The 26162-nt window shown below is 46.3% G+C and overlaps 6 protein-coding genes and 1 non-coding gene across 10 annotated transcripts; 2 read left to right on the forward strand and 5 right to left on the reverse strand.

Moving 5' to 3' along the window:
* Positions 1 to 955: 955 nt before the first annotated feature.
* Positions 956 to 3184, forward strand: LOC100834332 (uncharacterized protein At2g38710). The gene is made up of 5 exons (XM_003574326.4): positions 956 to 1209; positions 1689 to 1808; positions 1927 to 2041; positions 2125 to 2218; positions 2707 to 3184. The coding sequence occupies exons 1-5, from the start codon at positions 1106 to 1108 to the stop codon at positions 2916 to 2918; spliced, it is 645 nt and encodes a 214-aa protein (XP_003574374.1). The 5' UTR covers positions 956 to 1105; the 3' UTR covers positions 2919 to 3184.
* Positions 3185 to 3667: 483 nt separating this feature from the next.
* On the reverse strand, positions 3668 to 5250 carry LOC104584192. Its single transcript, XM_014900743.2, has 2 exons — positions 4834 to 5250; positions 3668 to 4568 (listed from the first exon to the last, which is right to left on the reverse strand). Exons 1-2 carry the CDS (start codon positions 5053 to 5055, stop codon positions 3801 to 3803), a joined length of 990 nt encoding a protein of 329 aa, XP_014756229.1. The 5' UTR covers positions 5056 to 5250; the 3' UTR covers positions 3668 to 3800.
* Positions 5251 to 9832: 4582 nt separating this feature from the next.
* Positions 9833 to 11139, forward strand: LOC100845504 (abscisic acid receptor PYR1). Its single transcript, XM_003572067.4, has one exon. It carries the CDS (start codon positions 10047 to 10049, stop codon positions 10710 to 10712), a length of 666 nt encoding a protein of 221 aa, XP_003572115.1. The 5' UTR covers positions 9833 to 10046; the 3' UTR covers positions 10713 to 11139.
* A 3175-nt stretch (positions 11140 to 14314) lies between these two features.
* On the reverse strand, positions 14315 to 14401 carry TRNAM-CAU. Its single transcript is given in 2 exon segments — positions 14315 to 14350; positions 14364 to 14401. It is a non-coding gene; the product is annotated as a tRNA-Met (tRNA).
* A 390-nt stretch (positions 14402 to 14791) lies between these two features.
* LOC106866561 (mitochondrial carnitine/acylcarnitine carrier-like protein) lies at positions 14792 to 17035 on the reverse strand. Of its 2 annotated transcripts, none has more exons than XM_014901456.2 (2): positions 16827 to 17001; positions 14792 to 16133 (listed from the first exon to the last, which is right to left on the reverse strand). In XM_014901456.2, the coding sequence occupies exons 1-2, from the start codon at positions 16999 to 17001 to the stop codon at positions 15163 to 15165; spliced, it is 1146 nt and encodes a 381-aa protein (XP_014756942.2). In that variant the 3' UTR covers positions 14792 to 15162. The 2 variants fall into 2 exon arrangements, with proteins under 2 accessions (XP_014756942.2, XP_024316853.1); XM_024461085.1 differs by having other exon boundaries at positions 14983 to 16166; positions 16827 to 17035.
* A 92-nt stretch (positions 17036 to 17127) lies between these two features.
* Positions 17128 to 21699, reverse strand: LOC100834938 (mitochondrial carnitine/acylcarnitine carrier-like protein). 3 transcript variants are annotated; one of them, XM_014901458.2, is made up of 3 exons: positions 21544 to 21699; positions 19174 to 19565; positions 17128 to 17830 (listed from the first exon to the last, which is right to left on the reverse strand). In XM_014901458.2, the coding sequence occupies exons 2-3, from the start codon at positions 19563 to 19565 to the stop codon at positions 17332 to 17334; spliced, it is 891 nt and encodes a 296-aa protein (XP_014756944.1). In that variant the 5' UTR covers positions 21544 to 21699; the 3' UTR covers positions 17128 to 17331. The 3 variants fall into 3 exon arrangements, with proteins under 3 accessions (XP_014756944.1, XP_024316854.1, XP_014756943.1); XM_024461086.1 differs by lacking the exon at positions 21544 to 21699 and adding an exon at positions 20148 to 20404 and having other exon boundaries at positions 19174 to 19568; XM_014901457.2 differs by lacking the exon at positions 21544 to 21699 and adding an exon at positions 20148 to 20402.
* Positions 21700 to 23340: 1641 nt separating this feature from the next.
* LOC100835245 (60S ribosomal export protein NMD3) lies at positions 23341 to 25303 on the reverse strand. The gene has a single exon (XM_010236726.3). It carries the CDS (start codon positions 25171 to 25173, stop codon positions 23602 to 23604), a length of 1572 nt encoding a protein of 523 aa, XP_010235028.1. The 5' UTR covers positions 25174 to 25303; the 3' UTR covers positions 23341 to 23601.
* Positions 25304 to 26162: the final 859 nt, after the last annotated feature.

The raw sequence follows: 26162 nt of genomic DNA on the forward strand, positions 1-26162 counted from the left end.
CGGTGGTCTTTCATCCTGCCTTAAGTTCAAAATTTTCAAATAAATATGAGATTTTAATGTCCGATATACCTATTTTATGAGGACCAGAACCTTCATACGAGCTTGAAATTTATACTCCATCCGATCCATAACAAGTGTCTCAGATTTTGTACAAACTTAGTACAAAGTTGTTTTAAATGTGAGACACTTTACTCTCTCCGTCCGAAAATAAGTGACTTGAATTTGTATAAAATTATATACTAAGTTCAAATCATCCACAACGAAAAAATTGAACAAGACTGCACTTTTCTATTTTTCAACGTCAAAAACTGAAAACGTTAATTCGGATGGGAAATATTGCATAATACACCGAAAATACACTCGTTATACAGAGCTTATGAACGGCGTTACATGAGGTCATGAGCTTTGACGTTAGCCAAAACATAGCGTAAATGTGCTATATTTGACATGATATACGGAGTACATACTTTACTACGCCGAGTATGACCTGTATTGGAAATAAACCCAAATTTGCGAGAAAATCAGGGCTCGTGAATCAGGATTGAAGTGGCATAAATTTCCTAGATAAAAGTCCAATTCTCCTTGGATTCATGACGCCGCCTATGTGAATTCCCAACCTGCCCACACAAGGCGTCATAAAACACAAGCGACATCCAAAGTCAAAAACGACCATTTTTTTTGGGTCCGGTTTGGTTGGGGTTAAAACTGCTTTCTGAATTTTGACTTATAAAACACAAAAGCACCAAATTATGTGCTTTCGGGTTTGGCTTTAGACATTTGACTTGATATTGTTAGATGACAGTATAAACAAAAATCAAAGTCAAAGCAGCTATTTAGGTGCTGACTTATAAGACAAAAATAAAAAAACAGTTTTAACCCAACCAAACACACAGTTCCGGAAAACCCCACGCATCTCTGCTCGGTCCCTCTCGTGCGTCTATGACTCAACCGCTGGGTCAGGGCTCCGGCTCAGAATCCAACGACACGAAACAAACACACCGCTCGCTCGCTCGCTTCCTTCCTCCTCTCTCCAACCTCCGTATCCCCCCTACCTTCCCCTACCACCGCCCCGCCTCCTACCCCGAAGAAGCGGCGGCGATCGACGATGGTGGTGGCCACGGAGGAAATGGCGGTCTACTGCTTCGACACCCTCGTCGCCTACTACGACGGCGCGCAGCCGCCGCCGCCCGCCTTCGAGGAGGGCGTCCAGTGAGTTTCTCTCTTCCTCCCGGTCGCGATCGGCCCGGGGCCGAATAGGGTGGGGTTTTGCGGCGGCTCCGGCGTGGTTTCGGGTCAGTTTTGTCCGAGATTTGGGCAAAGGGGGCGCCTTTGCGGCAGCAAGAGTGGATTTGGTGGGAGTTTACGGCAGGAAGAGTGGATTGGATATGATTTGTCATATGTGTTTGCTAGTTCTGGCTGCACAGACTACCTTAACAAGGGAATAATAATTAGTTTAGGTGGGTTTATTTTCTTGCCTCGGTTAGGGTATATAGGATGTTTTTGATTGTTTGAATAGGAGTCAGTCTGGATTTTTCCTTAAAGTGTTCTTGGTGGAGTTCCCTCCTCCTAAATTTGTCAGGTTATCAAACTAAATTTTACGTACAGTATTAGTTTGTGATGAAGTTACTGTTGTTGCTTTGAAATATATGCAATGTCTCAACTCAGTCGGTCAATTTTTGTAAGTTCAGCCCACTATTTGTGACCTGGAAGAAGGCCACTAATGGTTCGGAACCACGCCTCCGGGGATGCATCGGAACCTTAGAGCCCCGTCAGATTGTCAGTGGCTTCAAGGATTATGCGCTCGTGAGGTAACTTTTTTAAGAACACTGGGTTTCCATGTGTAATTTCTATTGCAATACAAAGGTGCGAAGGCACTAAAGCAAGCTTTGTGTTGATTATATCAATTTAATATGCTATCTCTTGCAGTGCCCTGAGGGATCGTCGCTTTCCACCAATACAGTCGAAAGAACTGCCACATTTGGAGTGCACAGTATCTATATTGACTGAATACGAACCTGCACTCAACCACCTTGATTGGGAGGTTTGCTTCTACAGTATATTTTTTCACCATGATATTATCTCGTGATAATTTTGCATCAAAGTTATTTTCTTCTATTGCTGCAGGTTGGAAAGCATGGCTTAATTATTGAGTTCACCGATCCAGACTATAATGTAAGACGCAGTGCAACTTATTTACCTGAGGTTGCTGCCCATGAAGGTGAGCACTTATCTGCTACATTTCTCCCAAGAACTTTTTAGTTACTAAAACTACTAAATTTAAGTATAGATAAATCAAAACCCACTGGAAACAAAATCTATTTAGTTACAATGACGTGATTTATTTAGAAATTTGGTTCTAGGAGCAAAGGTATATTAGGTTTGTCTATAACTACAGTGAGCCTGTTATTTGTCTAGAAAGTGAAGGTCCCAATCTGTGCCTCCTTTAGAAATTATTTGAGTCAACATGGTCAACTCACTTGCTTGAATATATACGAAAAGTTCATGTATATACGAAAAGTTAATGTGAGGAGAGCCTCAAGTGCTGCATATGTCAATCATATGAGATTTCACATAATACGAACTGATATGGCTGAAATAAAAAATTGAAGAGCATGGAAAAACAGATACAAGTATTTAATCAGTACATGCCTGTCTCAGTTGCTACTACCTCCGATCCATATCTAACTTAGGCTTGATACCTGACAGGATGGACACAACTAGAGGCTATTGACTCGCTCATGAGGAAGGCAGGCTACAATGGCACCATCACTGAGTCCTTGAGGAATAAAATTCGCGTCACCCGCTACCAGAGCAGCCTGTACACCATGCAATATGGCGAATATACTGCATATGTCAAGAAAAACAGAGATGAAATTAATGGGGCGCCCGTAGTTAATGGCTTCAAACCAGGCCATTGATTTATCTGTATTCCAGCAGGTAATGCAACTATTTATGATTTGTCATGGAGTCAGGGTGAGAAATTATTTGAAAAATTCAACCCTAGTCATTGCTACGCCATCGTTTCATTTCATTCCATGAAATGTGTGGGGGGCATGTAACTTGCCCCATAACATCACGTCATTCTGGGACAAATGATGATGGTTATGTATCTGTAGACCTATGTGCTTCAATAACAAATGATTTCGTGACAATTAATTGATTCAAGTGGGGCATTCACATGTAATGGTCTCATTAATCTCGTTGTAACCCTCTTCTGAGATAGGATCTGATCTGGAATGTTTTTCAAGTACTCAAATCAAACGTAACAATATTCACAATAAAATAATGGATGGACTTACAGTATGATCATTGAGTGATCAAGTGAAGAACAATTCTGCATCACTTGGAAGTATGGCAGTGTCCTTCTGTTCCTTCCCACTTTAGACAACTGGTGGCAGGAACCTCACACAAGGAGCAATAACACTGCTTTGTGCACAACGGCCAATTAGACTAGTTATGTTTACAAGTAGATGAGAACAGTTTGTGGGTGGGTAATCAGATTACCTTACGACAACGGCTCTCATGAGAAGTTGTATCAAATGGGTAATTTCCACATAAGTGCCTTGGGTGTGGAAAATCTCTCAGTGCCACCTATTTATCCACAACCATGGAGCAAAATAGGAGTATTAGAGTTTTGGATTCAACATGATTACAAAAATCAAAACAGTTCAAGCCACAAGAAATTTTCATCAATTGTACTCTGATTTGAAGGAGATCGGTACATCGTTTTTCTCTTGCCAAGCATACTTAAATCACTGAATACATAGCGGAAAGAGGCAAAAAATAAAATAAAAGCCAGTTCACAGAGACTCTCTCCCTACAACAACGAAATCATCACTGTCTTCCTCGTCAAAAACTCCTCCTCCAGGTCCAAGGTACTCCTCGAGGTTGACACCATCCATCTCAGGGATGTGATCATAATAAGCATCTTCTTCTTCAACACCTTCATCAATACCATTGCTGTCTTCATGCTCGCACTTCACAGGCAACATGTCCTGAATGAACACCTCAAAGTTTCCAAACTTCACCGGATTCTTGTCCGAAAGGCATTTCACATCAGCGAGAACATCAACCTTGTTCTCGTCTGGAATACATTTGACATCTGCAGCATCGGTTTTGATCTCGTCAGGGATGCTCTTGGCATCAGCAAGAACATCGATCTTGCTCTTGTCAGTAGTGCATTTGACATCACCAAGAGGATCGATCTTGTTTTCGTCTGGAATGCATTTGACATGAGCGAGAACATTGGTCTTGTTCTCGTCTGGAATGCATTTGACATCAGCAGCAGCATCGATTGCGATTTCCTCAGGGATGCTCTTGGCATCAGCAAGAACATCGATCTTGCTCTTGTCAGTAGCGCTTTTGACAAGAGCATCGATCTTGCTATTGTCAAGAATGCATACCGCATCAGGTTTGGCCTCAACAGATTCAATCTGCCGGACGCTAGGTTCATCATCTTCGATCTCATACGGGTTTTCCAAGGAATAGCCAGCAGCGCATTCATGCAGGTTGCCAACAAAAGTTTCTGCAGCGTGCCCCGATTGATCTATTTCCACCTTCACTTTGATCTACAGACATGAGAAGAAGAAGAAAAAAGATGGTTCCATCGGTTCATGGATTTTTTCGATCACGATGACTAGTCTTCTACTAGTAATGTGCAAAAATTCATTTAGCCGAATCTATTCTAAATTTTGCTTTATGTGCCGTCTCATCTCTTATACAGCATCACATCTATCGAGTAAACAAAACAAACTATCTAAATCCAAATGGTGAATTTACCGATTAAGCATGAAATTGTAGAGGTAAGGAGACAAAGAATCAGAAAGACCTTACCTGTCCCTTCGCAGCAACAATTACCACTTCATCATCGTCTGATTTGAGATTGACCTTCTTTGCGAACTCGGCAGGGTTGATCTCGCAGCAGTCGTCATCTTCCTCTGCATCAGTAGGCTGTCCTCCGATCTCCAGTATCTTCACCATGTTCGTCCCAAGTGAGAGAGTCTCATTTCCCAGGTGGAGCTCCTCGTTTTTCCACTCAGAATGAATGACTCCCATTCAACGTGGAGCCCTTTATATATACAGCAGGTAGCAAGCCTGATTTATTAGCCCAGTAAAAATAGGTCGCAGAATCCCAAATGACACGCCAGGTAACGAGGAGCCTTATAAATGTCACGTGGGAAACGAAGGGGCACAACGGGAAGTCGTAGATGCAACATACGAAGTACTCCACTGTGTTTAAGCACGCAAACCATTTCGCAACACACGGAGTATCTATATCAATATATTAAATTGGAGTTGGTGGTAATGATACGTGCGTCGCGGTACGTCATTTTACCGAAATTACGAATTTGCCACCGCTATCCTCACGCGTCTTTTAATTCCGGTTCCTGCGGTCCTCAAGCGCAGAAAAAACACGTACCGCATAAAAAAGAAAAAAAACAATAGAGCCGTTCTCGCTCCTCCTCCTCTCCTACGAATCTCACCCCCATCTCCTGCCCGATCCGGATCTCGCCAGCGCCCGCCGCCGCTCTTGGTCACCTCCACCAGCTCGTGCGCATCGGCGGTGTCCGTGTGCGGAAAGCGGTTGCGGACCCGCGGCTCCGTCGCGTGCCCCGATCGCCGCCTCTACCGGCTCGTGCACGCCGCACTACACCACGCCCCATGTTAGTTGTCGAGCTGTCTATTGGCAAAGATAGATTTTAGATGACCACGTGCTGTAGTGGCGGTGGCTCCCCGCGGGACTTGGACGGCGATGGGATGAGCCTAAGGCCGGGATGGCGGTGGCCTCTCGCAAGGCAGCAAGGATAGCGTCGGGTGAGTCATCGGTGGCCCTCCCGACGGACAGTGGCGTGTGGCGAACAGTGGTCGGACGCGATGTGTGGGTGGTGCGCGGGCGCGACAAACGGACGGCGCACAGAGGGCGCAGGCGGGTGGCGCACAGGCGTACCGGGCTGCAGGTGGGATCAGGCGGCGGGAATCTACGGGCGGAGGCGGTGCGCACAAGCAGGCTGCCGCGCATGGCGGCGCGATGTTCAGTGACGGGATGAATCGGGCGGGGAGAGGAGGAGTTTGCACTCAGGATGGATGGAGAGGGTAGTCAGAGGAAGAGCGAGAGAAATTGGGAGAAGGGATATGAGAGCCGGGCAAGGATCCATTAAGCAAAATTTATACTGCCGCTTGCTTTATGTGATGGCTGATGTTGCTGCTTGCTGTCTTGATCAATATACCGATGCTTGTTGTTTAAATCATCACCACACGGGGAGGTCGAGCGGTTTGGACGGACGGAAGTGATAAACATTATCATTGCTACATGTTCTTCATTATTCATGATTATATTGAGAATCACTTCATGAATTCAGCAAAAAAAAATTAAAAAACGCTCACACATGACTTTTCAAGTGTGGTGTATGTGAGAACAATGATAACCTGGACGTAGAGAGCAAAAGACTTGAGCATGCGTTACTTTCTTTTCACACGGAATATAGAAATAAGACAAAGACAAGTGCAAAAGCGAAAGATACCAGAATATAGCCTGCTAAAATAAACGTATCATAATCGTTATATACATATGTGCTCATGAAACACATCATCATTTAATTTGACGTTTTGATACAATTTTCTGTTATTCCATAGCAACGCACGGGTCTTTTGCTATTACTAGCAGTAGTTGACATGGAAATCAACACGGGTTTGCTGATTTAAGCACACGAACAGTGGAGTATATAAACTTGCATTGGCTGGCTTATCCTACATGGCAGATGTGAATACGTGCTGTTCTCAGGGCTCAGGCCTAGTGTACCGGTAACCTTAACGACGAGTCGTATGTCCGGAGTGCTCGGCTGCTTGTTTAGGCGGCATGAATGTGCACCCGACAGAAATGGCACAAGCGAAAAGGGCGGTGGCGCTTCGTGGGCAACCAAGGGCCGGGGTTCGGGCCGTTCGGCAGAAGAGGATGAAGCAGTACTCCTGGTCGATGCGGCGTTTCTGCCGCGGCGTCCACATTTCTATCTCGTTGGGGTCGATGGGCGCGGGGGTCACGGGTCAGCCGGTCAGCTCTTCCGCTCCCCATCCTTCCAGGCTCTCGCCGACGGGCTGGGGGACATCAGCTTTGCTGCTTCTTCGACCACGGCGGGCGCCTAGCCTGTTATTCGTCGTTGACGAGTGCATCCTGCAGTGGCGAGGGCGTGGGCGCCAAGTTGGCGGAAAAGTGTTTCATTCACAAGGTTTTCTTTTTAGAGGAAGTTTTGATTCGCAAGTGTGACGCGACAGGCTCTACACGACTGCACGAGCCAGGCCCAGACGCCATATCTCTCCTCCGGCACGCTCTCCGTGGAACCCTGCGGGCCCACACGCATCCCGTCTTTCCCAATTGAAAAGCGTAAAAATAAAAGGAAACTGATCACCACCATCTCGCATTTGTTTAGTCGTGCTGCCTCCTGAGCCAATCATTTTCCGTTTCTTTAACCCTCTCGCCTCCAAATCCAACTAGATAGGACCGATTTGAGAAATGGAGACGCGAATCTTGCGAAAAGGCACCCGACGACAAAATAAATTCTATAATGGCGGTCCACCAGTGACCAGGTCCACGCCGAAAGGAAAGCCCGCATGTTCATACGCAGTAGTAAACCGCATAGATCTCTTTTACGCCGAGTACGTGACAATCACGCTAACTTTTTTTTAAGGTATAATCACATTCACTTCAAAAACAAAATGAGTACTACGTGACAACCTAGTTCTAATTTTGCAGGGGCTTGCTAGTTTTGTTCGGTGATTTCATCCTACGCAACTGCATACAGCAAGTTAGTAGATTGAGAGCTGTCTGTTTGATCGCCGGTATCCATACGTAGGCTCTACGGCTGCTGAAATAGGTTGCGCTGAATTTATTTTATAATTTAGAGAAACATACAAATGAATAGTGAATATAGGCTAAAGTTGGACGGAAGATTAACCCTTGTTTGGTGTGACTTTGTTTTTGACTTACAAGGAAAGAAAAACATCTATTTATGTGTTTTTCGCTTCGGTTTATACTTTTTGATTTGATATTATTAGACGAAGGTATACGCACTCTTCACCACTGCCAATCTCAGCCAGACTTACTCACAGGCGTGTCGGGTTTTCTTTTCAATCTTTTGCTTTTTGGTACAATTGGTTTTACTTATGTGGGAGTGTCACACGCACCACTTCTTGTAACTTTTTGTCTCACTCGTAGCTCTGGTGGTGTTTAGGAGTCACAAAATTGGCATTGAACCAAATATGCCTAATAGTAAAATTAGCAATTTGTACGACCATATGCGTGAAGGGTTATCACTATAACAAATTTGACAATTGTTATCCAACTGTAATACCACATAAACAAATGACAATTCATTGCGTTTAACGAATTTGACGAAGTATCAGAAAACCATGACTCCTGGGGTTTTGATACTAAAGTTCTAAAAACATGGGTTCCTTCATATCATTACTCTTAAAAAATACTCATTCTGTCCCGTAATTCTTGTCTCAAATTTGTCAAATAAAATGGTTGTATCTATTCCTAAAAAACATCTAGATACATGTAATTTTTCGTCAAGAATTATGTGACGGAAATTACAAGCTGCAGAGGGCTGAAATCGGAATGAAATATTTTTCTCTGTTCCAAAAAATACGAAATGGAATGAGAAACAGGGAAATTGAAATTTGTGGAACTGAAATGATTTTTTCTTGCAAAAAATGGAGAAGTGATTTCCAGTATAGCACCGTGGGAACATTATTTTCTATTTTCTTATATATGGAACTTCTCTTTATCATAGCCTACACGTGGCCCATATACATTGAGCCCACCCCAGCCCTATCATCCCATCGACAAGTTTTCATTGCGAACATAATATTTCCTCATCACTTGAACGCCTGATCTCCCAACCCTTTGTGACCTTGCGGCCCTCGTGAGTCGTGACTTCACATGCTCCATAACAACACTTGTCGCCGACCTCCTATGGTCTCATCCTCCACGCAACCACGCGGGGTTTCCGGTGCACGCCTCTTCACCGGCGCGGGTGTTCTTCAACCGTTGCGTGTCTTCTTCCGTCATCCGACCCTCGGTGCCGTTTGCTTTCCTTCTTCTACATGCTTCAAAGGTTTTCTTTTGTTTCAACAAATATCCGTTCGCAATTCATATATGTGTGTTCCTCTTTAAGTTTAAAATTGTCTGATCTTCCGTATGCTTTCAATCACCCAGCTTAATTGAAAACATGAGGGCAACACATTACAAGATTGCTTGTTTTTGTTGCCGGGACGCTTAATCTCCCGATAAAATGGGCATTCATTTTTCCGGAACTAATTAATTCCACTTTTACAGTTTGTTATGAATTTCCATCGCTAGCTTGCAGCACCTTTCATAAAAATTGGAGTGACAATTCATACATTTAAAAAGGTTACTAGTTTAACAAATTTGAAAAACTAAATCACAGTCCTTGCACCTAAAGAAAAACAAACCAATTGATATATTAATTAATAAAATAAAAGTAACAATCCTTGCACCACAAGACTACGGGTACTTTAATCCAAATCATAGCTTCACGCGAATGAACATGGAGAAAACCATCCGCCCTAGCTTGGGGGAAAACTTAAAGAATCGGGTTATCTCTAATGTAAACAAACATGTCAAACATTCAAATTGAAAAATGAGAAAACACAAAATCCAAAGAGAATACACAAAAGATCATTTTTTTTGGTAAAACAAAGACATGGAATGGAGGGATCATCATAGACCAAAAAGAAATCGAATAAATAAAAGACGGAGAAAACTGTTCAAAAACACCCCAAAACAAGAGACGGAGAAGAGAGAGAACGGAGAGGGAGGGGTTAGAGAGAGAAAGCCCAAATCCCAATTCCCCATCTAGCCTCAGCTTCTCGCGCGGCTAGAGCCTCCAGCAGTAATAAATGTACTAGCAGGCAGCTCATTCTTGCAAGGCTACTCCATCACCTCGTCGCCTCGCCCCCCCTCAGCTCGCTCTCGCAGGCACCCATCCCATCCAGCCTCGTCCGTCGTCGGGTCGAACCCAAATCCCATGGAGCCGCAGCAGCAGCCCGACGCAGCGGCCGCGGCGGGGGCGGGGGCAGGGGAGCCGGAGGTCCCGGCGGGTCTGGGCCTGACGGCGGCTGAGTACGCGCAGCTGCGGCCCACGGTGGAGGCCTACCACCTCTACGCCGTGGGTCAAGGTCAATGCTCCTCCCTCCTTGCCCAGCGGATCGAGGCGCCGGCGGCCGCGGTGTGGGCCATCGTCCGCCGCTTCGACTGCCCGCAGGTGTACAAGCACTTCATCCGCAACTGCGCGCTCCGCCCGGACCCCAACGCCGGCGCCGGGGAAGACGACGGGGAGCTCCGGCCCGGCCGCCTCCGCGAGGTCAGCGTCATCTCCGGCCTCCCCGCCAGCACCAGCACCGAGCGGCTCGACCTGCTCGACGACGCGCGCAGGGCCTTCGGTTTCACCATCATCGGCGGGGAGCACCGCCTCCGCAACTACCGCTCCGTCACCACCGTCTCCGAGATCCGCGCCGCCGGCGCCGCGGCCGTCGTCCTCGAGTCCTACATCGTGGACGTCCCCGAGGGCAACAGCGAGGAGGACACCCGCCTCTTCGCGGACACCGTCGTCAGGCTCAACCTCCAGAAGCTCAAGTCCGTCGCCGAGGCCAACGCCGCCTCCAACGCCCCCGCCCCGCCGCCGGCGGAATAACACCGGCTGGTGATTCTGCTTCTTTTGGGAGGGGGTTGCTTCGAATTTGACGCTTTGCAGGGGCTTCGAATAGGTGTGATTCCTGAGGTGCTGCCTGTAATAAAACTCTCTTTTCCATGGATTCCTCCCTCCCTGTCTTCCTTTCTTTTCCTTTGGAATTCTTTTACCTTTGTCGTTGTGATTGCAATTGGAAATTCAACTTTGGATGCGATTCATAGCTCGGTTACCTGCTACTACTAGTAGATGATTAAGCCAGTTAAATTACTAGACTAGTAGTACTCAAATGTTCATTAGCTTTGATTCAAAACTTACTCTAGCACTCATCGATCAAGTGATGATCGATCGGTGACGCTGATAATGGCAAATTGTTAGCACCATTCATAGGAAGCCAAGATATATCTATCTATAAACTCTATGATGATGATGATATCTTGTCTACTGTTATTGTTGACGGTATTGTTGATTGTCTTGAGATGCTTGTGTAAGTAGGTGTAGCTTTTGTCTCTTGTTGTCATGTTTTCCTGCTCCGTGTTCTCCGGGATTGAAGATTTCTGTGGCGACACTTGTTGTTTCCTAAGCCCCCTGGAATAGGAAATTTCGCTTCCAATTTTCCAAAGCAATTCTGTGTCCATCACTGCATAGTTTTCTGAATTCATTGCCAACTTTTTTTTTGTCAGGCTGATGGTTGCTTGAGATTGTAATGAACAGTTATAACAAGTTTAGACCGGCTAGTGTAAACGAAAGCTTCCATTTTCTAGGAGAAAATATGCATAAATCAAGGATTATTGCACTTTGTGTTAGCCGAGCCTTCCAGAAGCTGTACCATGTGACGGCTGATGAATGCCATTGCTAAGTTAGTGCTTGGAGATTCAGACATGTAAGGAGAAAGCTAGGACTACTTGCAAGATGCGCATGAAACCCAATGAGCATCTCTTTTTTCCGTCTTCTTTCTCCCCGGACCCCGGTCCCTCTTCTTTCCGGGGACAAACCAGTTTGGAACTTGCTACAAGTGAAAAAAACAAAAGATTCGTTGGCAGTTTTCCTCTTGCCTTAAGTCAAGTGACTGATGAAAAGCCCACTTTGGAATGACAAATTTAATTTAGCAGTGATAGTACACTATATTTAGGTGCTCCACTTGCTATTAGTGGAATCCCCTCCAAACAAATCCCCTTCGCCCCATTGTCAATTTGGCATCATCATGAAAAGAATAATCACTAGATCTCCTTTCCTTTCCATTTCCATACATACATCACGCCGTTCACACACACATACACTCTCCTTCTGACCAAGTGACCAAAAGTCCAAAACCACTGGTGGGCGGCGTTTCACGGGGGCGGCGAGACAGATGAATGGGTCACCGGTGGTGGGCGCCGGCGCCGGAGACGACGACAGACGCATTGAAAGCCTAGCAGGGGAGGGGGGGAAGCGGTTGCAGGGATGACATTTCACATGGCGCTGTCTTTCGGACGCCGACCCTGACACTCCATCCTCGTCCACTTGCGCAACTTGCACCCAATAATCAAAGAAGCCATAAAAAGGCTCCACCTTTTTTTTTCTTCCTTTCCCCCTTTTTCTTTTTTTCTTCTCGCCGTGGACAAAAGATGAAGCTGCTTCTGGCTTCTGCTGGTGCTCAGACGACAGACAGCGGCGAAAAGACGGTTGAAGGGTTTCCTTTTTTCTTTTCTCCGGCGGCGTAGAATCTCATCTGTGACTCGAAACCAACACTACGTCGTTGTCTGACGGGCGAGTAACAACTACTGTTTGACTGCTGCTGTTGATCTTTTGTTTTCCGATGGGTTTTGACAGTGATTAGTGCTGCATCAATCAGGTTTGCTTGCTCCTGCAGGCGGCAGTTTGAAGATCTACCTCGGAATGAGCTGCTAACTTCCGTTCGTTCCGGAAAAAAAAGGGAAATTGAGTCCTTCTCTCCGAGATGGAAACGGAAACAGATTTTACGTGCTCCGTATGAGTTTTCGGTTTTTAATATGTTCTTAACCATAGTCATCCGGCCAAAAGCACATTCATCGTAGTACTAAGTATTTCTGAATAATCCACCAAGAGAAAAAAAGATATGATTGGTAGATAAAAATGAACTAACAAACCAATAGCTAACTTCATTTGCCAAGTGGATTTATAAAAAAATTATATCGATTCGTTTCACTACAATCTGCTCACTGGTTTCCCTGAACTAATCAATTAGATTAGGATTAGATAAATAGGGAATCGACAATTAACAACAGCACTCAAAAAATAAAGTTGATTGGATAATCGTTACTTGGATTTTTTTTAATCCAATCATCCAAGCCATCAGGAAAACATGTTGATGGCTCATTGAAAGAAATGTAACAAATTTATCGTCACTAGTGGCGGAGCAAGGTTAAACTCAAAGTCTGGACAAAGACTTGATGTTGTGCCATTTATACAAAAAATCATCACCAATTTAGTCAGTTTTTGTTCCAAGGTTGTTCATGATTATACAAGGGACATCACAGATTGGGCCTGGGCAAGTGCCCAAGGTGGTCTGACGGTGCTCCGCCAGTGATCATCACTCAAGAAGCGGCCCAAAAAACTTCAAAACGATAGAAATTTTAATTTTCATCGTTAACAAATATGCATCTCTTACATTACTGACAAATATGTATTTTACTTCATGTAGTTTAAACTTTTACTCACTCCGTTCCATAAAGATTGACACGACATTGAACTAGCTCTAGTTTAAAACCGTGCCAATCTTCATGAAACAGAGGGAGTAAGTTGTATCTCCGTATATTTGTGTCAATTTTTATCATTATGTCGTACAAATTGACAAGCGCCGCAACATGCCCCATCATGTTCTAGCCCCTTCTTAGAACAAGACATGGGGCAACGCTCAGACTCCACGACACGGATCAACCAACGTGCCACCCTAACCACCAATCGGTTTTGTTGTGTTTAACTGTTTTCTAACGGTTCTAAGGGCTTATGTGTTCCAGCGAGCATCTGCTTTCGTATATGTGCCGCTCCATGTTTCGCTCTTTTGCTTTATATTACACTTATAACACTGAGTATTTTGAATTGGTTCGACTTAAGTAAGTCATGATTTAATTTTTGCAACATACGACTCTCTAGTCTCTTTGCTCCTCTTAAAGATATCGTTTTAGACATTGACATGGTCTTTGTAATAATTAAAATTTGACTCGTAATATATTCACAACATAAAAAAGTGTATTGTGCAAGTAGTTTTCGAGTAAAGTTTACATATGGTTTGAAATCTGATAAATATCTATGAAGAAAAAGTAATTTAAATTTTGTAAATATGACTATTTTTGTTTGAAATGAGAGTTATTAAGGGACTGAAGATGATATACTATATATTCACTCCGTCCCAAAATAAATGACGCGGTGTATAAGAATTTCACGTCATTTATTTTGGGATGAAGGGAGTAGATCAAAGACCAGACCTTTTCGAGTAAAGTTTACATATGGTTTGAAATCTGATAAATATCTATGAAGATACAAGTAATTTAAATTTTGTAAATATGACTATTTTTGTTTGGAATGAAAGTACGAAGGTCCATGACAGAAATAGACCAGAAGGTCCATGACAGAAATACAGAAAAAATTGGGGTGAGAGAGGCTCGAACTCTCGACCTCAGGATCACTCACTTTAGCTATGAGACCTACGCGCTAGCCAACTGCGCCACCACCCCTTTGTGACTTCTTGATCTAATTAAGGTAGTAGTAGGCTCGGTACTAATCTGTCTTTTAGACACATGGACAAACAAGAGCATGTGTGACAGTGTGAGTTATTTCAAAAGCATCCAACGCATCTTTTTTGTTGCCTCTTTCTTCCTGACAGCATCACCAGAATCTAGCAACAGTTCGAGTTGAACTGCGAGCCAGCCATGAGATGATCAGCATACATCACTGGCCCTCCTACTCCTACGATTCACGAGTCATGACCTGACATGGCCTATACGAACTTCATCACCAACCATCGGATGAGAGTCGACACATACATACATGTGTTTTTGCCGCTCTTTTTGGTAAGTTCAGATTTACCCAAGAAGAGTAGGGAGTCCCATGTATTAAGACTCAAATTTATCTAAATATTAATGTATCTTTACTTAAAAATCGTCTAAATACACACCACACTTACATGAGTCGGAGAAAGTACATCACATGGCAGGCAGTGAGCCTCTCTGTCGACCAAAGGTAGGAGCATGTTGGGAGGAATAACGAACCGACGACGTGTCTTGATGCTGTCAAGGAAACATCTTCGCACAACAAATAAAACAAAAAGGGCGAAAATCAAATATTCTTTTGCATGTAAAAATGCAGATTTCATTCGGTTCACAAAGCTCCATTTTCTGTTACAGAGGTGCCATTGACTGAATTGTCCAGATGACGCTCGCTGAATGAATGAACCGATGGAGAAGGGAGAAAGCAGAGCAGGAGACAGCAGGGTTAGCTAGAGCAGAGACCTGGTGACCTCGTAGGCGAGGAAGCAAGCGCCATTAGCCGGGACGCTGCGGGCCATGGCGGGGCCGAACCCTCTGTACAGCCCCTTGACGCCATCTGCGGCGAGGATCTTCTTGAAGGCGTCCATGGCCCCCGAGTACTTGGGGTTCTTGTAGTCGTCCACCTGGAGCACGCTCTTGACCACGTCCGTCGGGTACACGGACCCCCAAAACGCGGCCCCGGCCACGCCTCCGGCGACCACCATGGACCCCCTTCCCAGCCCCGACGTGTCCTGCCCGCCCGCCATGGCCTGCTTCGTCGCCTCGTACACCCCGAACATCACCGCGTTCCCCGGGACCTCGCGGGCCAGCGTCGGGCCCAGGCCCTTGAAGAGGCCCCGCACGCCGCCCTCCGACCTCAGCACGTGCCTCGCCACGTCCATGGGCCCGCCGTACTTGGGCCCAGCGGCGGCCGCGGCGGAAACCGTGGCCGTGGCGCCGGCGACGGGAGCGGCAGCGGCGGCGGGAGCAGGGGCAGGGGTGGGGAGAGAGCTCTGGGCCTGGAGGCGGCACTTGATGAGCTCGGTGGGGCAGGCGAGGAAGGAGACGGCGACGCCGGCGCCGGCGCCGGCGGCGACCTGCTGCGCGACGGTGAGCGGCGCGCCGGGGGAGGAGCGCAGCGCCGCCTCCATCTGGCCGCGGACGGTGAAGAGGACGGCGTTGAAGGCGGCGACGGTGGCCAGCGGCGCGCCCATGCCCTTGTACAGGCCGCGGGGGCCCTCGGCGGCGAGCGTCTGCTTCACGGCGTCAATGGCGCCCGCGAACTTGGGCGGCTGCCCCGGCGGCGGGGTCGGCTGGCTCTGCAGCTTCACCTTGATGGTGTCGAACGGGTGGCCCACGACGAGCTGCGCCGCCCCGCCCACCGTGCCGGCCCCCAGGTCCCTTGCCACGTCGCCCATCTCTGCTCTCGCGAACTCGGAACCTGCAAACTGTCTAGGTTCAGAATGGAGACCACCTAAATACACGGCCCAATTAATTACCGTATTAACCCCTTCCGAAAAAAATTAATTACATTATTAACAAATGAATAGCATATTAATGTCATCAATGTTTGCTTCCTGCTCCGTTCGATGACAAAAAGAACATGTCAGTACACGATGGCGTCCGTTCAACACCAAAGGATCCTATCCTAACAAGAATGTCCGGCAAAAAAAGGGCTTCCTCCGTTCGATGATCTATGAAAATGTTCTTTTTGTCAGCTACGGAGTATATATCTAATTAAAACGTCATGCAGTTAGTAGGACAATGTAACAGTACTACAGACCCACAGTGCTGACTGGGGCACCAAAACTTACGAACTCGTTCGCAGCGTTTCAAATGCACATCCAGCAGATGAACAGGAAAGCAATATCTTGTATTCAAAAAAGAGAGAAAGAATAGAAAACAATTTCCCAAACAGGTGTCCAAATCTGAGGATTATATTGTTCAATGCAAGAACCTCAAAAGATCATCGCATCCGATGAATCTGAAAAACTGCAATCCCAATCAGGTGTCCAAATTAACTCTCCATGGCCTGGAGATGAACAAGGGCAGCATGCACAACATGCAAATAATCTCTCCATGGCCTGGAGATGGACAAGAGCAGCATGCACAGAAGGAAATGGAAGAGAATTACCTGTACTCCGAGGCAATGGAGCTTGGCAAAGGACCCAATCCACAGGGAAGAGAGCACTAACCAGAGGCGAAAAAAATAGGCCAAGGAGGAGAAGGTTGAGGTGGTTCAGATGCCAAGAAAGAGCAGAGCCAACCACCCACTCCCTCACCAACAAAAACAAAGGCCCCATCGCCATCAGACTATCAGAGAATCACTCCCCAACCATTGGATCGCCGTCTGATGGCCAATCCACTCCCAGCCAACCATTACGACAAGCCATACTAACAGCTACAATCACTCCTCCACACATGACACATGCACATATTAAAAGCTTATTGCATCAACAACCCTGCCATTGCTGCCAATCTTTGCGAGGTCTTTCAGACATGCAAATGTTGCCGTGAAGAATAGTTCGAAAGAAAAAAAAAAACTTGCCATGGCACCAATAGTTCTAAGATAGCTCTGTGAAATGTTGCTTTGTTCCAGTTGTGTATGAGAAGAGACGGAGACGATGCTGGAGCATGGGTCAACCCATAGCAGATCTTGTGATCTCGTAGGCGACGAAGGTGGCAGCGTTGGCGGGGACACTGCGGGCCATTGCAGGTCCAAACCCCTTGTACAAGCCCTTCACACCATCAGCTGTGACGATCTTCTTGAGCGCGTCGATTGACCCTGAAAACCTTGGCTTCTTGTAGTCATCCACCTGGATCACACTCTTCACGACGTCGGTCGGGTACACCGTGAGCCACAGAGCTCCTCCAGCAAGGCCCCCAGCGAGGATGAGGGAGCCCTGGCCGAGGCTCGACGTATCCTGGCCACCGGCCATGTACTGCTTGACGGCCTCGTACACGCCGAACATAATGGCATTGCCAGGGATCTCACGGCCCATCGTGGGCACCAGTCCTTTGAATAGACCTTTCAAGCCAGCATCCTTCATGACATGCTTCGCCACATCCAATGGCCCTTTGGGTAGTGCCACGCTGGAGGCAGCTGCTGCCTCAGCTAAAGAGCTCTGGGCTTGCAACCTGCAAAAGAGAAAGCACTAAAATGGTATGCCTTACACCTCTCTTTTTCAATAAGAGATAGGAAAGTACAACATGGAGTTATAAATTCTCTGGATGTGCGTCATATGCCTAATTGTATTGGACGAATTCGAGAAAGTTAATTTTAAGTCATCTTCTACTCAAGATGAGTTTTGCAAAGGGAATAATCAAAGCACAATTGAGATATGACGTCTGTTTGTAGTTGACAGAGGTAAAATTCAGATTGAGCTATGAACTACTATTGCCTTACAGCACAGTGAAATTAATAGTCAGGAGCCTTTTTCAGTGAGACTGGATTCATAGAATTAATCCATTGCAGCAACACAAGATGTCATGAGGAAAGTAACATAAAAAATGCATCTAACTGAAGAGCACAACACTGGTGATGTGCAGTATGTGCAGGAAAAGGCAGTTCCACAATGGGACAGATATACGACTTCACCACAAATATTCCAGTATCACACGCAAAGACGTCACAGACTATATGATGCATACTTTAGATCCAACCACTAATCATCAGCAACCCTTTAACTGATCTTAACAACTTGACACAACAGTCTTATGACATTCGTTGCCTTAGAGAACAAAGGCCTATGTAGCCATATAATAAACTAAGTCTCAGGTACTTTCTTTCAATGATTATGGAGTCTCGAGCATTAATCCATTTCTGCTATGCATGACATGATGCAAGCTAGAGTGCTAAATAAGATGAATTGAGATACAACAGAGTGCATGGCAAGGAAGTACATGTGGTAATTTCAGAGCTGAATAAATACCAAACATTTACCACCTAAATCCCAATCTCACAAACAAAAAACATTGGGATTTATGGGCTTTTTTTTCAGTGAGCCTAGAGTACATAGAATTAATCCATTGCAGCAATACAAGATGTGATGAAGGAAACTAACATAAACTGACACAAGGAATGCATCTAACTTCAGTTATACAAGATAGAGTCTATAAACTGACTCTATAATCCATTGCAGAGTCTAGAGCATTAATCCATTTTCACTACGCATGACATTATGCAAGCTACTCCCTCCATTTCATGATTCTTGTCGTGGTTTAATTATGGAACGGAGGGAGTACTAAATAAGATGAACTGAGATAGAACATAGTGCATGGCAAGGAAGCACATGTGGTAATTTCAGAGCTGGATATATACCAAAAATTTACCACATAAATCCCAGTCTCACAAACAAAAAACATTGGATTGGTCCAGAGATCAGATCAAATCATGAAAGTAAACAAATACTCCCTCCGTCCGGAATTACTTGTCACAGACTTGAGGAGTATAAAAATTGCCATGGCGCCACTGAAGTTACCTGCACTTGATAAGCTCTGTCGGGCACGCCAGGAAGGAGACTGCAAAGCCAGCACCAGCACCAGCGACAACCTGCTGCTTGACAGTCAAAGGTGCCCCAGGCTCCGACCTCAAGAGGGACTCCATCTGCCCCCTTACGGCGAACAGGAGAGCGTTGAAGGCCGCGACAGTAGCGAGAGGAGCCCCCATACCCTTATACAATCCCCTGGGGCCTTCGGCTGCGATAGTTTGCTTGACAGCGTCCAAGGCGCCGGCATACTTGGGAAGATGGCCTGGAGCAGGGCTGGGCTGGCTCTGGAGCTTGACCTTGATGGTGTCGAACGGATGGCCGACGACTAGATTGGCGACCCCTCCGACGGTTCCAGCAGTCAAGTCCTTAGCTATGTTCCCCATCTGCTAAATACAATACAATCATTCCAGACCATGAATTCAGTCTATGATTCATTCATTCAGATGGTAAACGAGTAGCATGACGATACGTTTCACGCCAGACTCGATGATACGAATTGCACACTTCCATAAGTAATCTAGTTGGTTGTTTGTTTTAAGGCTAAAATCTAGTTGGTTGCTTGATCACAGCAATATCAATCGCAAAAATAGAAAGGTCTCCATCTAGGCATGGCTAGCGTGGGGGAACAGTGGGGATTCAGTTCAGTTCACAGTTCAGGCGAACCCCCAAACTAATCCCAGGGCAGATGCGCTGCACTCGCACCTGGCACTACAGGATCAGCTCGGATCAAGATAACCGCGCGCTGCAGAGGAATACGAGGAACCTAAATAATCGATCCCATGGAGGATGGGCTTATATGCTGGGTTAGATCAGCGGGGCAGCGCCGCCGCCAAGCCGATTGACGACCAACCGCATGGAGGGGAGGAAGAGCGACTCGGCAGGCTCCGATTTCGTAATGCCACGGCGAAGGAAACGAACTAGTACTGGGCAAATCCATCGATCAAGAACTGGGCAGTGTTCCTTACCGAGCGAAGACGACGAGATGAACACGACACCCGGGTGGGACAGCGGGCTTGGCAGGCTGCGAGGAAGGAGCGGGGGAAGCGGAGGAGTAAGAGTGATTAGATTGGAACAAATGGATTCGAAATCGCGGGGTTTATACAGGCAAGGTTTGGGTTGGTGGCTGGAGCAGCTGCCTTTCTTGCTTGCTTTTTATCGGAAGGAGAATCAATCGAGATCCCATCCTTTGGAATTTGGCGTGAACGGCGCGCACGGGCAGGGCAGTGCCGTGATTGCAAATTCAATACTCCTGTATTTTATCAACGAACATGGTGCGATCTCACCAGTGGATTTTTTTGCTCGAAATCAAATACCACAAAAGAAAAACAAAACAATTGGGAACTCTTTCCCCTGTAAGGCTTCATTTGTCACCACTGTTTTTCTTTTTTAGGATTTTTGCAGTTTTATTATCAACTCCAAATTCAAAAACACTAGAAACTCAAATGAGTCGTTTGATAGGAGAGATTGCACGGAATTATCACGGATGCTCCTCCCCAGCCACGACAAAACACCTCATTTTGTATCACTTAAAAACACTTCTCATAATAGTGTTTTGAGGTGAAAATGTTTTTGAGAGTATTGTGTGAACATCCAAACCCTCAAATACCTAATATACTAGACCTCAATGACTAAAAAAATACACTAGTACTCTCTCCGTTTCATAATTCTTGTCTCAATTTGCCTAAAAATGGTTGTAACTATTTCTAAAAAGTGTCTAGATACATGTAAGATTTTAACAAGAATTATGTAAGGGAGGGAGTACTAAGAACTGAGAGCAGCTCATGAGGTTGGTTACTTGTGGTAAACCAGCCTGCCCGCTGTAGCCACTCAATCTAACGTGGACAAAAAAATCATCAAGACTAAGTCCCTGGGGAGTGAACTGGTGATCTGGAGAAGAAATCACCAGCAGGACAGCATAGAGCCCTCCATCCATGGCTGACACCGCCGGTCCGAGGACCAACATCCTCCGTGTTTGCTTAAGATCTCTAAATATCACACCAGCACGGGGAGGAGCGAGCGTTATTCATACGGGGTTGAAACCTGAGAACCAAGATCCCGATATTACACCGTTGCTATCGCAACAGCACGAAAACGATCCAGACGATCCAGATCCTGATATTACACCGTTGCTATCACAACATCCTCCGTGTTTGTGTGTTTGCTTAGATCTCTAAATATCACACCTGCACGAGGAGGAGGGGGCGTATACTACAGAGAACCAAGATCCCGATATTACAGAGACGACACATCTCTAGTCTCTACCCCTTTATTACTCTCGACACGGCCGAAAACGACCTAAAAAACAGTTGATCCTAATGTAGAAAACAGTAACAACTGAGGTATCAAGACGAGATCTCTTACCTTGCAACGTCGATGAAGACGCCAACCAGAGATTTGAGAAGCTACAACGGTGGCGCGTGTGTCGACTTGGATGACCGGAGCGACTTTTTGTCAATGGCATGGCAACTCTTTTTTGTCTGCGCTCACTTTGGCGTGGCAGTCACCAGTCATCTCTTAAGGAAGTGACTTGATATCCCAGTGGATGCCACGAAGCAGAGACTACTCCCGTTTGCCACAAAAGGCTACGACGCTACACGGTCATTGTCAGCCACAATACTACAAAAAGGAAAATTACAATTTGCAGCTTGCCAGGCTCCAAATTCTGAATGGAGCTTCTTGCTGTTCACAGATTGCATGTGTGTATCCAGGTTCAATCAACCATCAGTGTTTACTGTGTGATGAGATCAACAGCGTCACGGATGAAACCGGATTCAGCTGGTTCAGAAGATGTCCATATCTCATCAGGTTTGCTTCACTCCAATTTTTTTAATCATTTTCGAACCAGAAAATATAGTTAGTGCAGATACAAAATAGTAGTACTAGCAAAGCGTTTCCGATCAGTGTACTCCAGGTCATCGCACACCACTGATAAAATACTCATCAAATTAAAGGAAGCCACCAACCTAACCCAGCAAACTCAATGTTCACTTGTTCAGCCATCCTCACTAAAATTTCCTAGTAAGCCAAGCATACAATTGCTGCCAATGAACTCAGCCATCAACCAATGCAGATATCACATATATTATGTGGGCTAAAGTTACAACTTTAACATAAAAAACGCAGGTAGTGGATGATATTCCCATAAAAATGCAGAATTTCAGGAACTCATTCAGCTTAAGAATCAGTATATTGATGATATTCCCATAAAAATGCAGAATTTCAGGAACTCATTCAGCTTAAGAATCAGTATATTGGTACATCTAAATGAACTGCTCAAAAGGACATGTTCTTAATTCTTACACCAAAATATTTATCATCGTAAAATAGATGTGCTTAACGCTGAGCAAGCAGTATTTTTTTCTCGAACAGCTGAGCAAGGAGTATAAAACAATCATTATTCACGAAGCAAGGATTATTCATAGAGAAACATCTAATACTTCTACATCTCAGCTAGACGCTACTGCAATGGCAGTAAGAAGCTGACCCTAACTAGTATGCAATTTACCATGTTGGGTCAAATCAGTCCATGCAATGTCCATTGAACATTTGCAACTTGCAAATTACTAAGGGGTGCAGATGTGAAGAGTATAATCAAAATACAGTTAGCTTGCCTATGATTAGTTCATCGGGTGGCCTATTGCCCCTAAATAGCATATACCCTCATTCCTGGTATCCAATAGCAAGTCCCATGTCAACAGGATACAACCTGTGCTCACCTGGACATTTGCTACATAGAAGGTTATGTTAACATCATACTGTACACACTCTAATGTTTAGCTAAATCCAGATGATGTTTTTTCCTATGGCCTACGGGCAGTTGGACACTGTTGGCATGATTTCATATGGTCCAAGATACTTCAGGATGGAAGGCAACAAGTCCATACAAACATCTTACTGGGTACGACAAGTATGAACAATGCAGCATGTAGCGCAATAGACATGATCCCTATCCACTCATCACATCACATTTATATAACTATAACAAGATGGCATAGCATGGGGAGTTTTAGTTCACTAAAAGACTTCAGAAACAAATCGGCTGAAAACAGGCAAAAGGAGAGACTGTTACAGTCACCATCCAGCAACAAACCAGATGTTTCGAGAATCAAACATATGGTATTGTGGCCGATTGAAGAATGATGGCAAACAAACAGCCTATCACAAACATCACAGAATATGACATGAAATGTATTCAACTTAAGACATGCCTGTTACACCCAGATACAGGTTATGGTTTCAAACATGTCGATCCCAACAAACAAAAATAAAAACTTAGACCGTTTAAGCAACACATCTGATATTCTTAACTTGTACCAGTAAAGAAAATAAAACTTATATGAATTAAACAGATGCAGTTCAGACCTATGATCTGCAGTGGACAAGAACCATCATGAGCAAGGCTCAAGTAGACATGGTCACTCATTCCACCATACCGGCAGGTGCACTGTCTTCTTCCTCTTCATCCTCCTCATCATCACCAAGGCTCAGGTCCTCAATCAACTCCTCAATTGGCACAGTAGGGACATCGTCACCAATCGTGGATGCCATTTCTGACCTATAGTCCTCATCCTTGTACAGATTTACGTTAAACCTCATTTCTGGGTCACGCTCCAGTTCTAAGATGAACTTGCTATACTCATCTGCCCTCTTATCTTCCTCACCTTTGGCCTTGTTTCCAAGATCTTCCTCAATTGGCAGCCTCTTGAGCTTCCATCGGCGTGTACGTGGCCTCTTCTCATAGCTCTTCTTGACCAGAATCACTTCAGGCAAAGTTTGCCGCAGCAAAGCCTTGTCCATATCATCATCATTCATATTGGCACCATAGAGATCGTACCCAAGGGCAAGGTCCCCAGGGCTCAGCAGGTGCCCGAGATGAGTCCGTACTGTAAATACGGTATCATTTTTACCAAAATCTGACATACGAGCAACCTGGGCATATGCCAGCTGGTACCGAGATCCATCTACGGTAATCTCTGGCGACTCTTGCTCAATATCAAGCACCATGTACTCCACGAGCTGCTTGCTAGTCAGAGCAGCCTTGAAGTTGTACACCCTGTACTTCTTCTCCTCAAGGTGGTGCACACGCAGAGTAAGTGGGTCAAGCAGCGCAATGGCATTGGTGACCTTGATGCAGAGGACGAGTGGGCCAAGTCCACCGAGATCACGGGACGCCTTGGGGCTGAGGGCAATCAGGTCCTCACGGCAGATGGGGCAAATCTCGACCGAGAAGGTGTACTTGTAGTTATAGATAAAACTCTTTGTGTCGTGCGAGACAAGCTGCTTGGCCGTGTTGGTCTGAATGGGCGCAACGGTGCCAAGGAAATCAACAAGGCGGGCAGCATGCGAGCGCGAGCCGAAGAAGAAGTCGAGGCCGCCGGGCGCTGATGCGACGCGGATGGCAAGCGCGGCCTGGCCGTGCTTAATGAGGAGCTGCTCGAGGTAGAGGAAGGTGCGGCGGTGGGGGACGTGCTGGCGGAGCTGGACGACGGCGACCCACTGGTCGGGGTTGGCCTGGGCGCGGGCGCAGGAATCGCAGAGGCGGTCGTGGACGGTGAACTCGACAGGGTGGGTCTGCTCGAGGACGATACCGTTGAGGACCTCGCGGCGGAGACGGAGCTTGAGGCGGAGGCGCTTGGAGTGGGGCTCGGAGAAGACGAACTCGGCGCCGGAGAGGGAGACCCGGAGGCGGGCGAGCGGGTGCTTGAGGCGGCGGAGGAGGATCTGCAGGAGCTCGGGAGACTCCGGGCCGGCGCGGAGCCAGGAGCGCGGGGGCTGGAGGTAGGAGGTGCAGTCGGGGCAGTAGACGACGGCGGCGTGGCGCGGGACGCCTTCGGTGATGTCGACGCGGGCGCGGAGGCAGCGGGCGCACATGTTGGCCGGGTTGGGCTGCATCGAGACGCCGCACATGCAGCACAGCACCGTGCCCGCCGTCTGCGTCGGGACGAACATGCCGCTCCCGGCGGCCGGCGGCGGCGCTGACCCCGGCATCATCGTGAATCGGCTAAGGATGAGGGTCGGAGGCGCGAGGGAGGAAGGGTTCTCGATCGGGCGGAGAATTTTTGTTAGGGTTTTGTAGGCTTTGTAGCCGCAGGTGGGTGGGGAAAAGGGCAAAGAGGAGAGGCGGCGGCGGCCGCTGTTCTCGTCGTGACGAAGGCGATTACGTTGTCCAACACCGCGTGTGGGCTTTTGGGCCAAGCAAGGCTCTGTTTGGGCTTTTTGGGCTTATAGCGTAACCTGCAAAGTCTCGCTGAGCTTGCTTGTGATTTTTTTAATTTTTTGCGCTGGATGCTTGTGATTTTTTTAGATGTGTTTGTGATTCGTTTTGATGCTAGTTGACATGCATGCATTATGTTGCCTCTCCCTATAAAAAACACGCATTATGCTGTCGAAACTGGACATGAAGCATCGTTCTGTCTAAAAGTGAGACATACTGGAGTTGCTTATTAGTGAAAGCTGATGAAACATTCTGGAGGAACCATGTGGGTCTGCTTGCTAACACTCAAGCCATGGGACCCTTGGTCATTTGCTTCTGAATAAAGATGCCCCGACTTCGCTGCTCCCGCATGTGAAGCGGAATGATTTAATCTCTACTGCAATTTTGTACATTTGGTGGGAGCGGCGTCAGGTGACTCATGGCTAAAGAATTTAAGCTCCGGCTCGCTCAGCTCAGGCGATTGCTGTGTTGGCAACAAATTATTCTAAGGTGAAGTTGACCGGAGGACAGCGGATTGATCAGCATGGCTGGGTGAGACCGAAAGGAAATTTTGTTAAATTGAATGTTGATGCTGCTTTAAACACAGATTCTGGTGATGGAGGGACAGGTGCAATTCTGTGTGATGAGCGTGGTTTCTTCATTGCGGCTGCCAATTGCAAATTGTCTTATGTCGAAGATGCAGTTACGGCTGAAGTGATGGGCTTAACCTGGCGCAGCTTACGGGGTGTAACCGTCTGGTGGTGAACTCGGACTGCAAGGAGGTCAT

The sequence above is a fragment of the Brachypodium distachyon genome, chromosome 3 (genome assembly GCF_000005505.3).
Source record: "Brachypodium distachyon strain Bd21 chromosome 3, Brachypodium_distachyon_v3.0, whole genome shotgun sequence".
Classification (NCBI taxonomy): Eukaryota; Viridiplantae; Streptophyta; class Magnoliopsida; order Poales; family Poaceae; genus Brachypodium; species Brachypodium distachyon.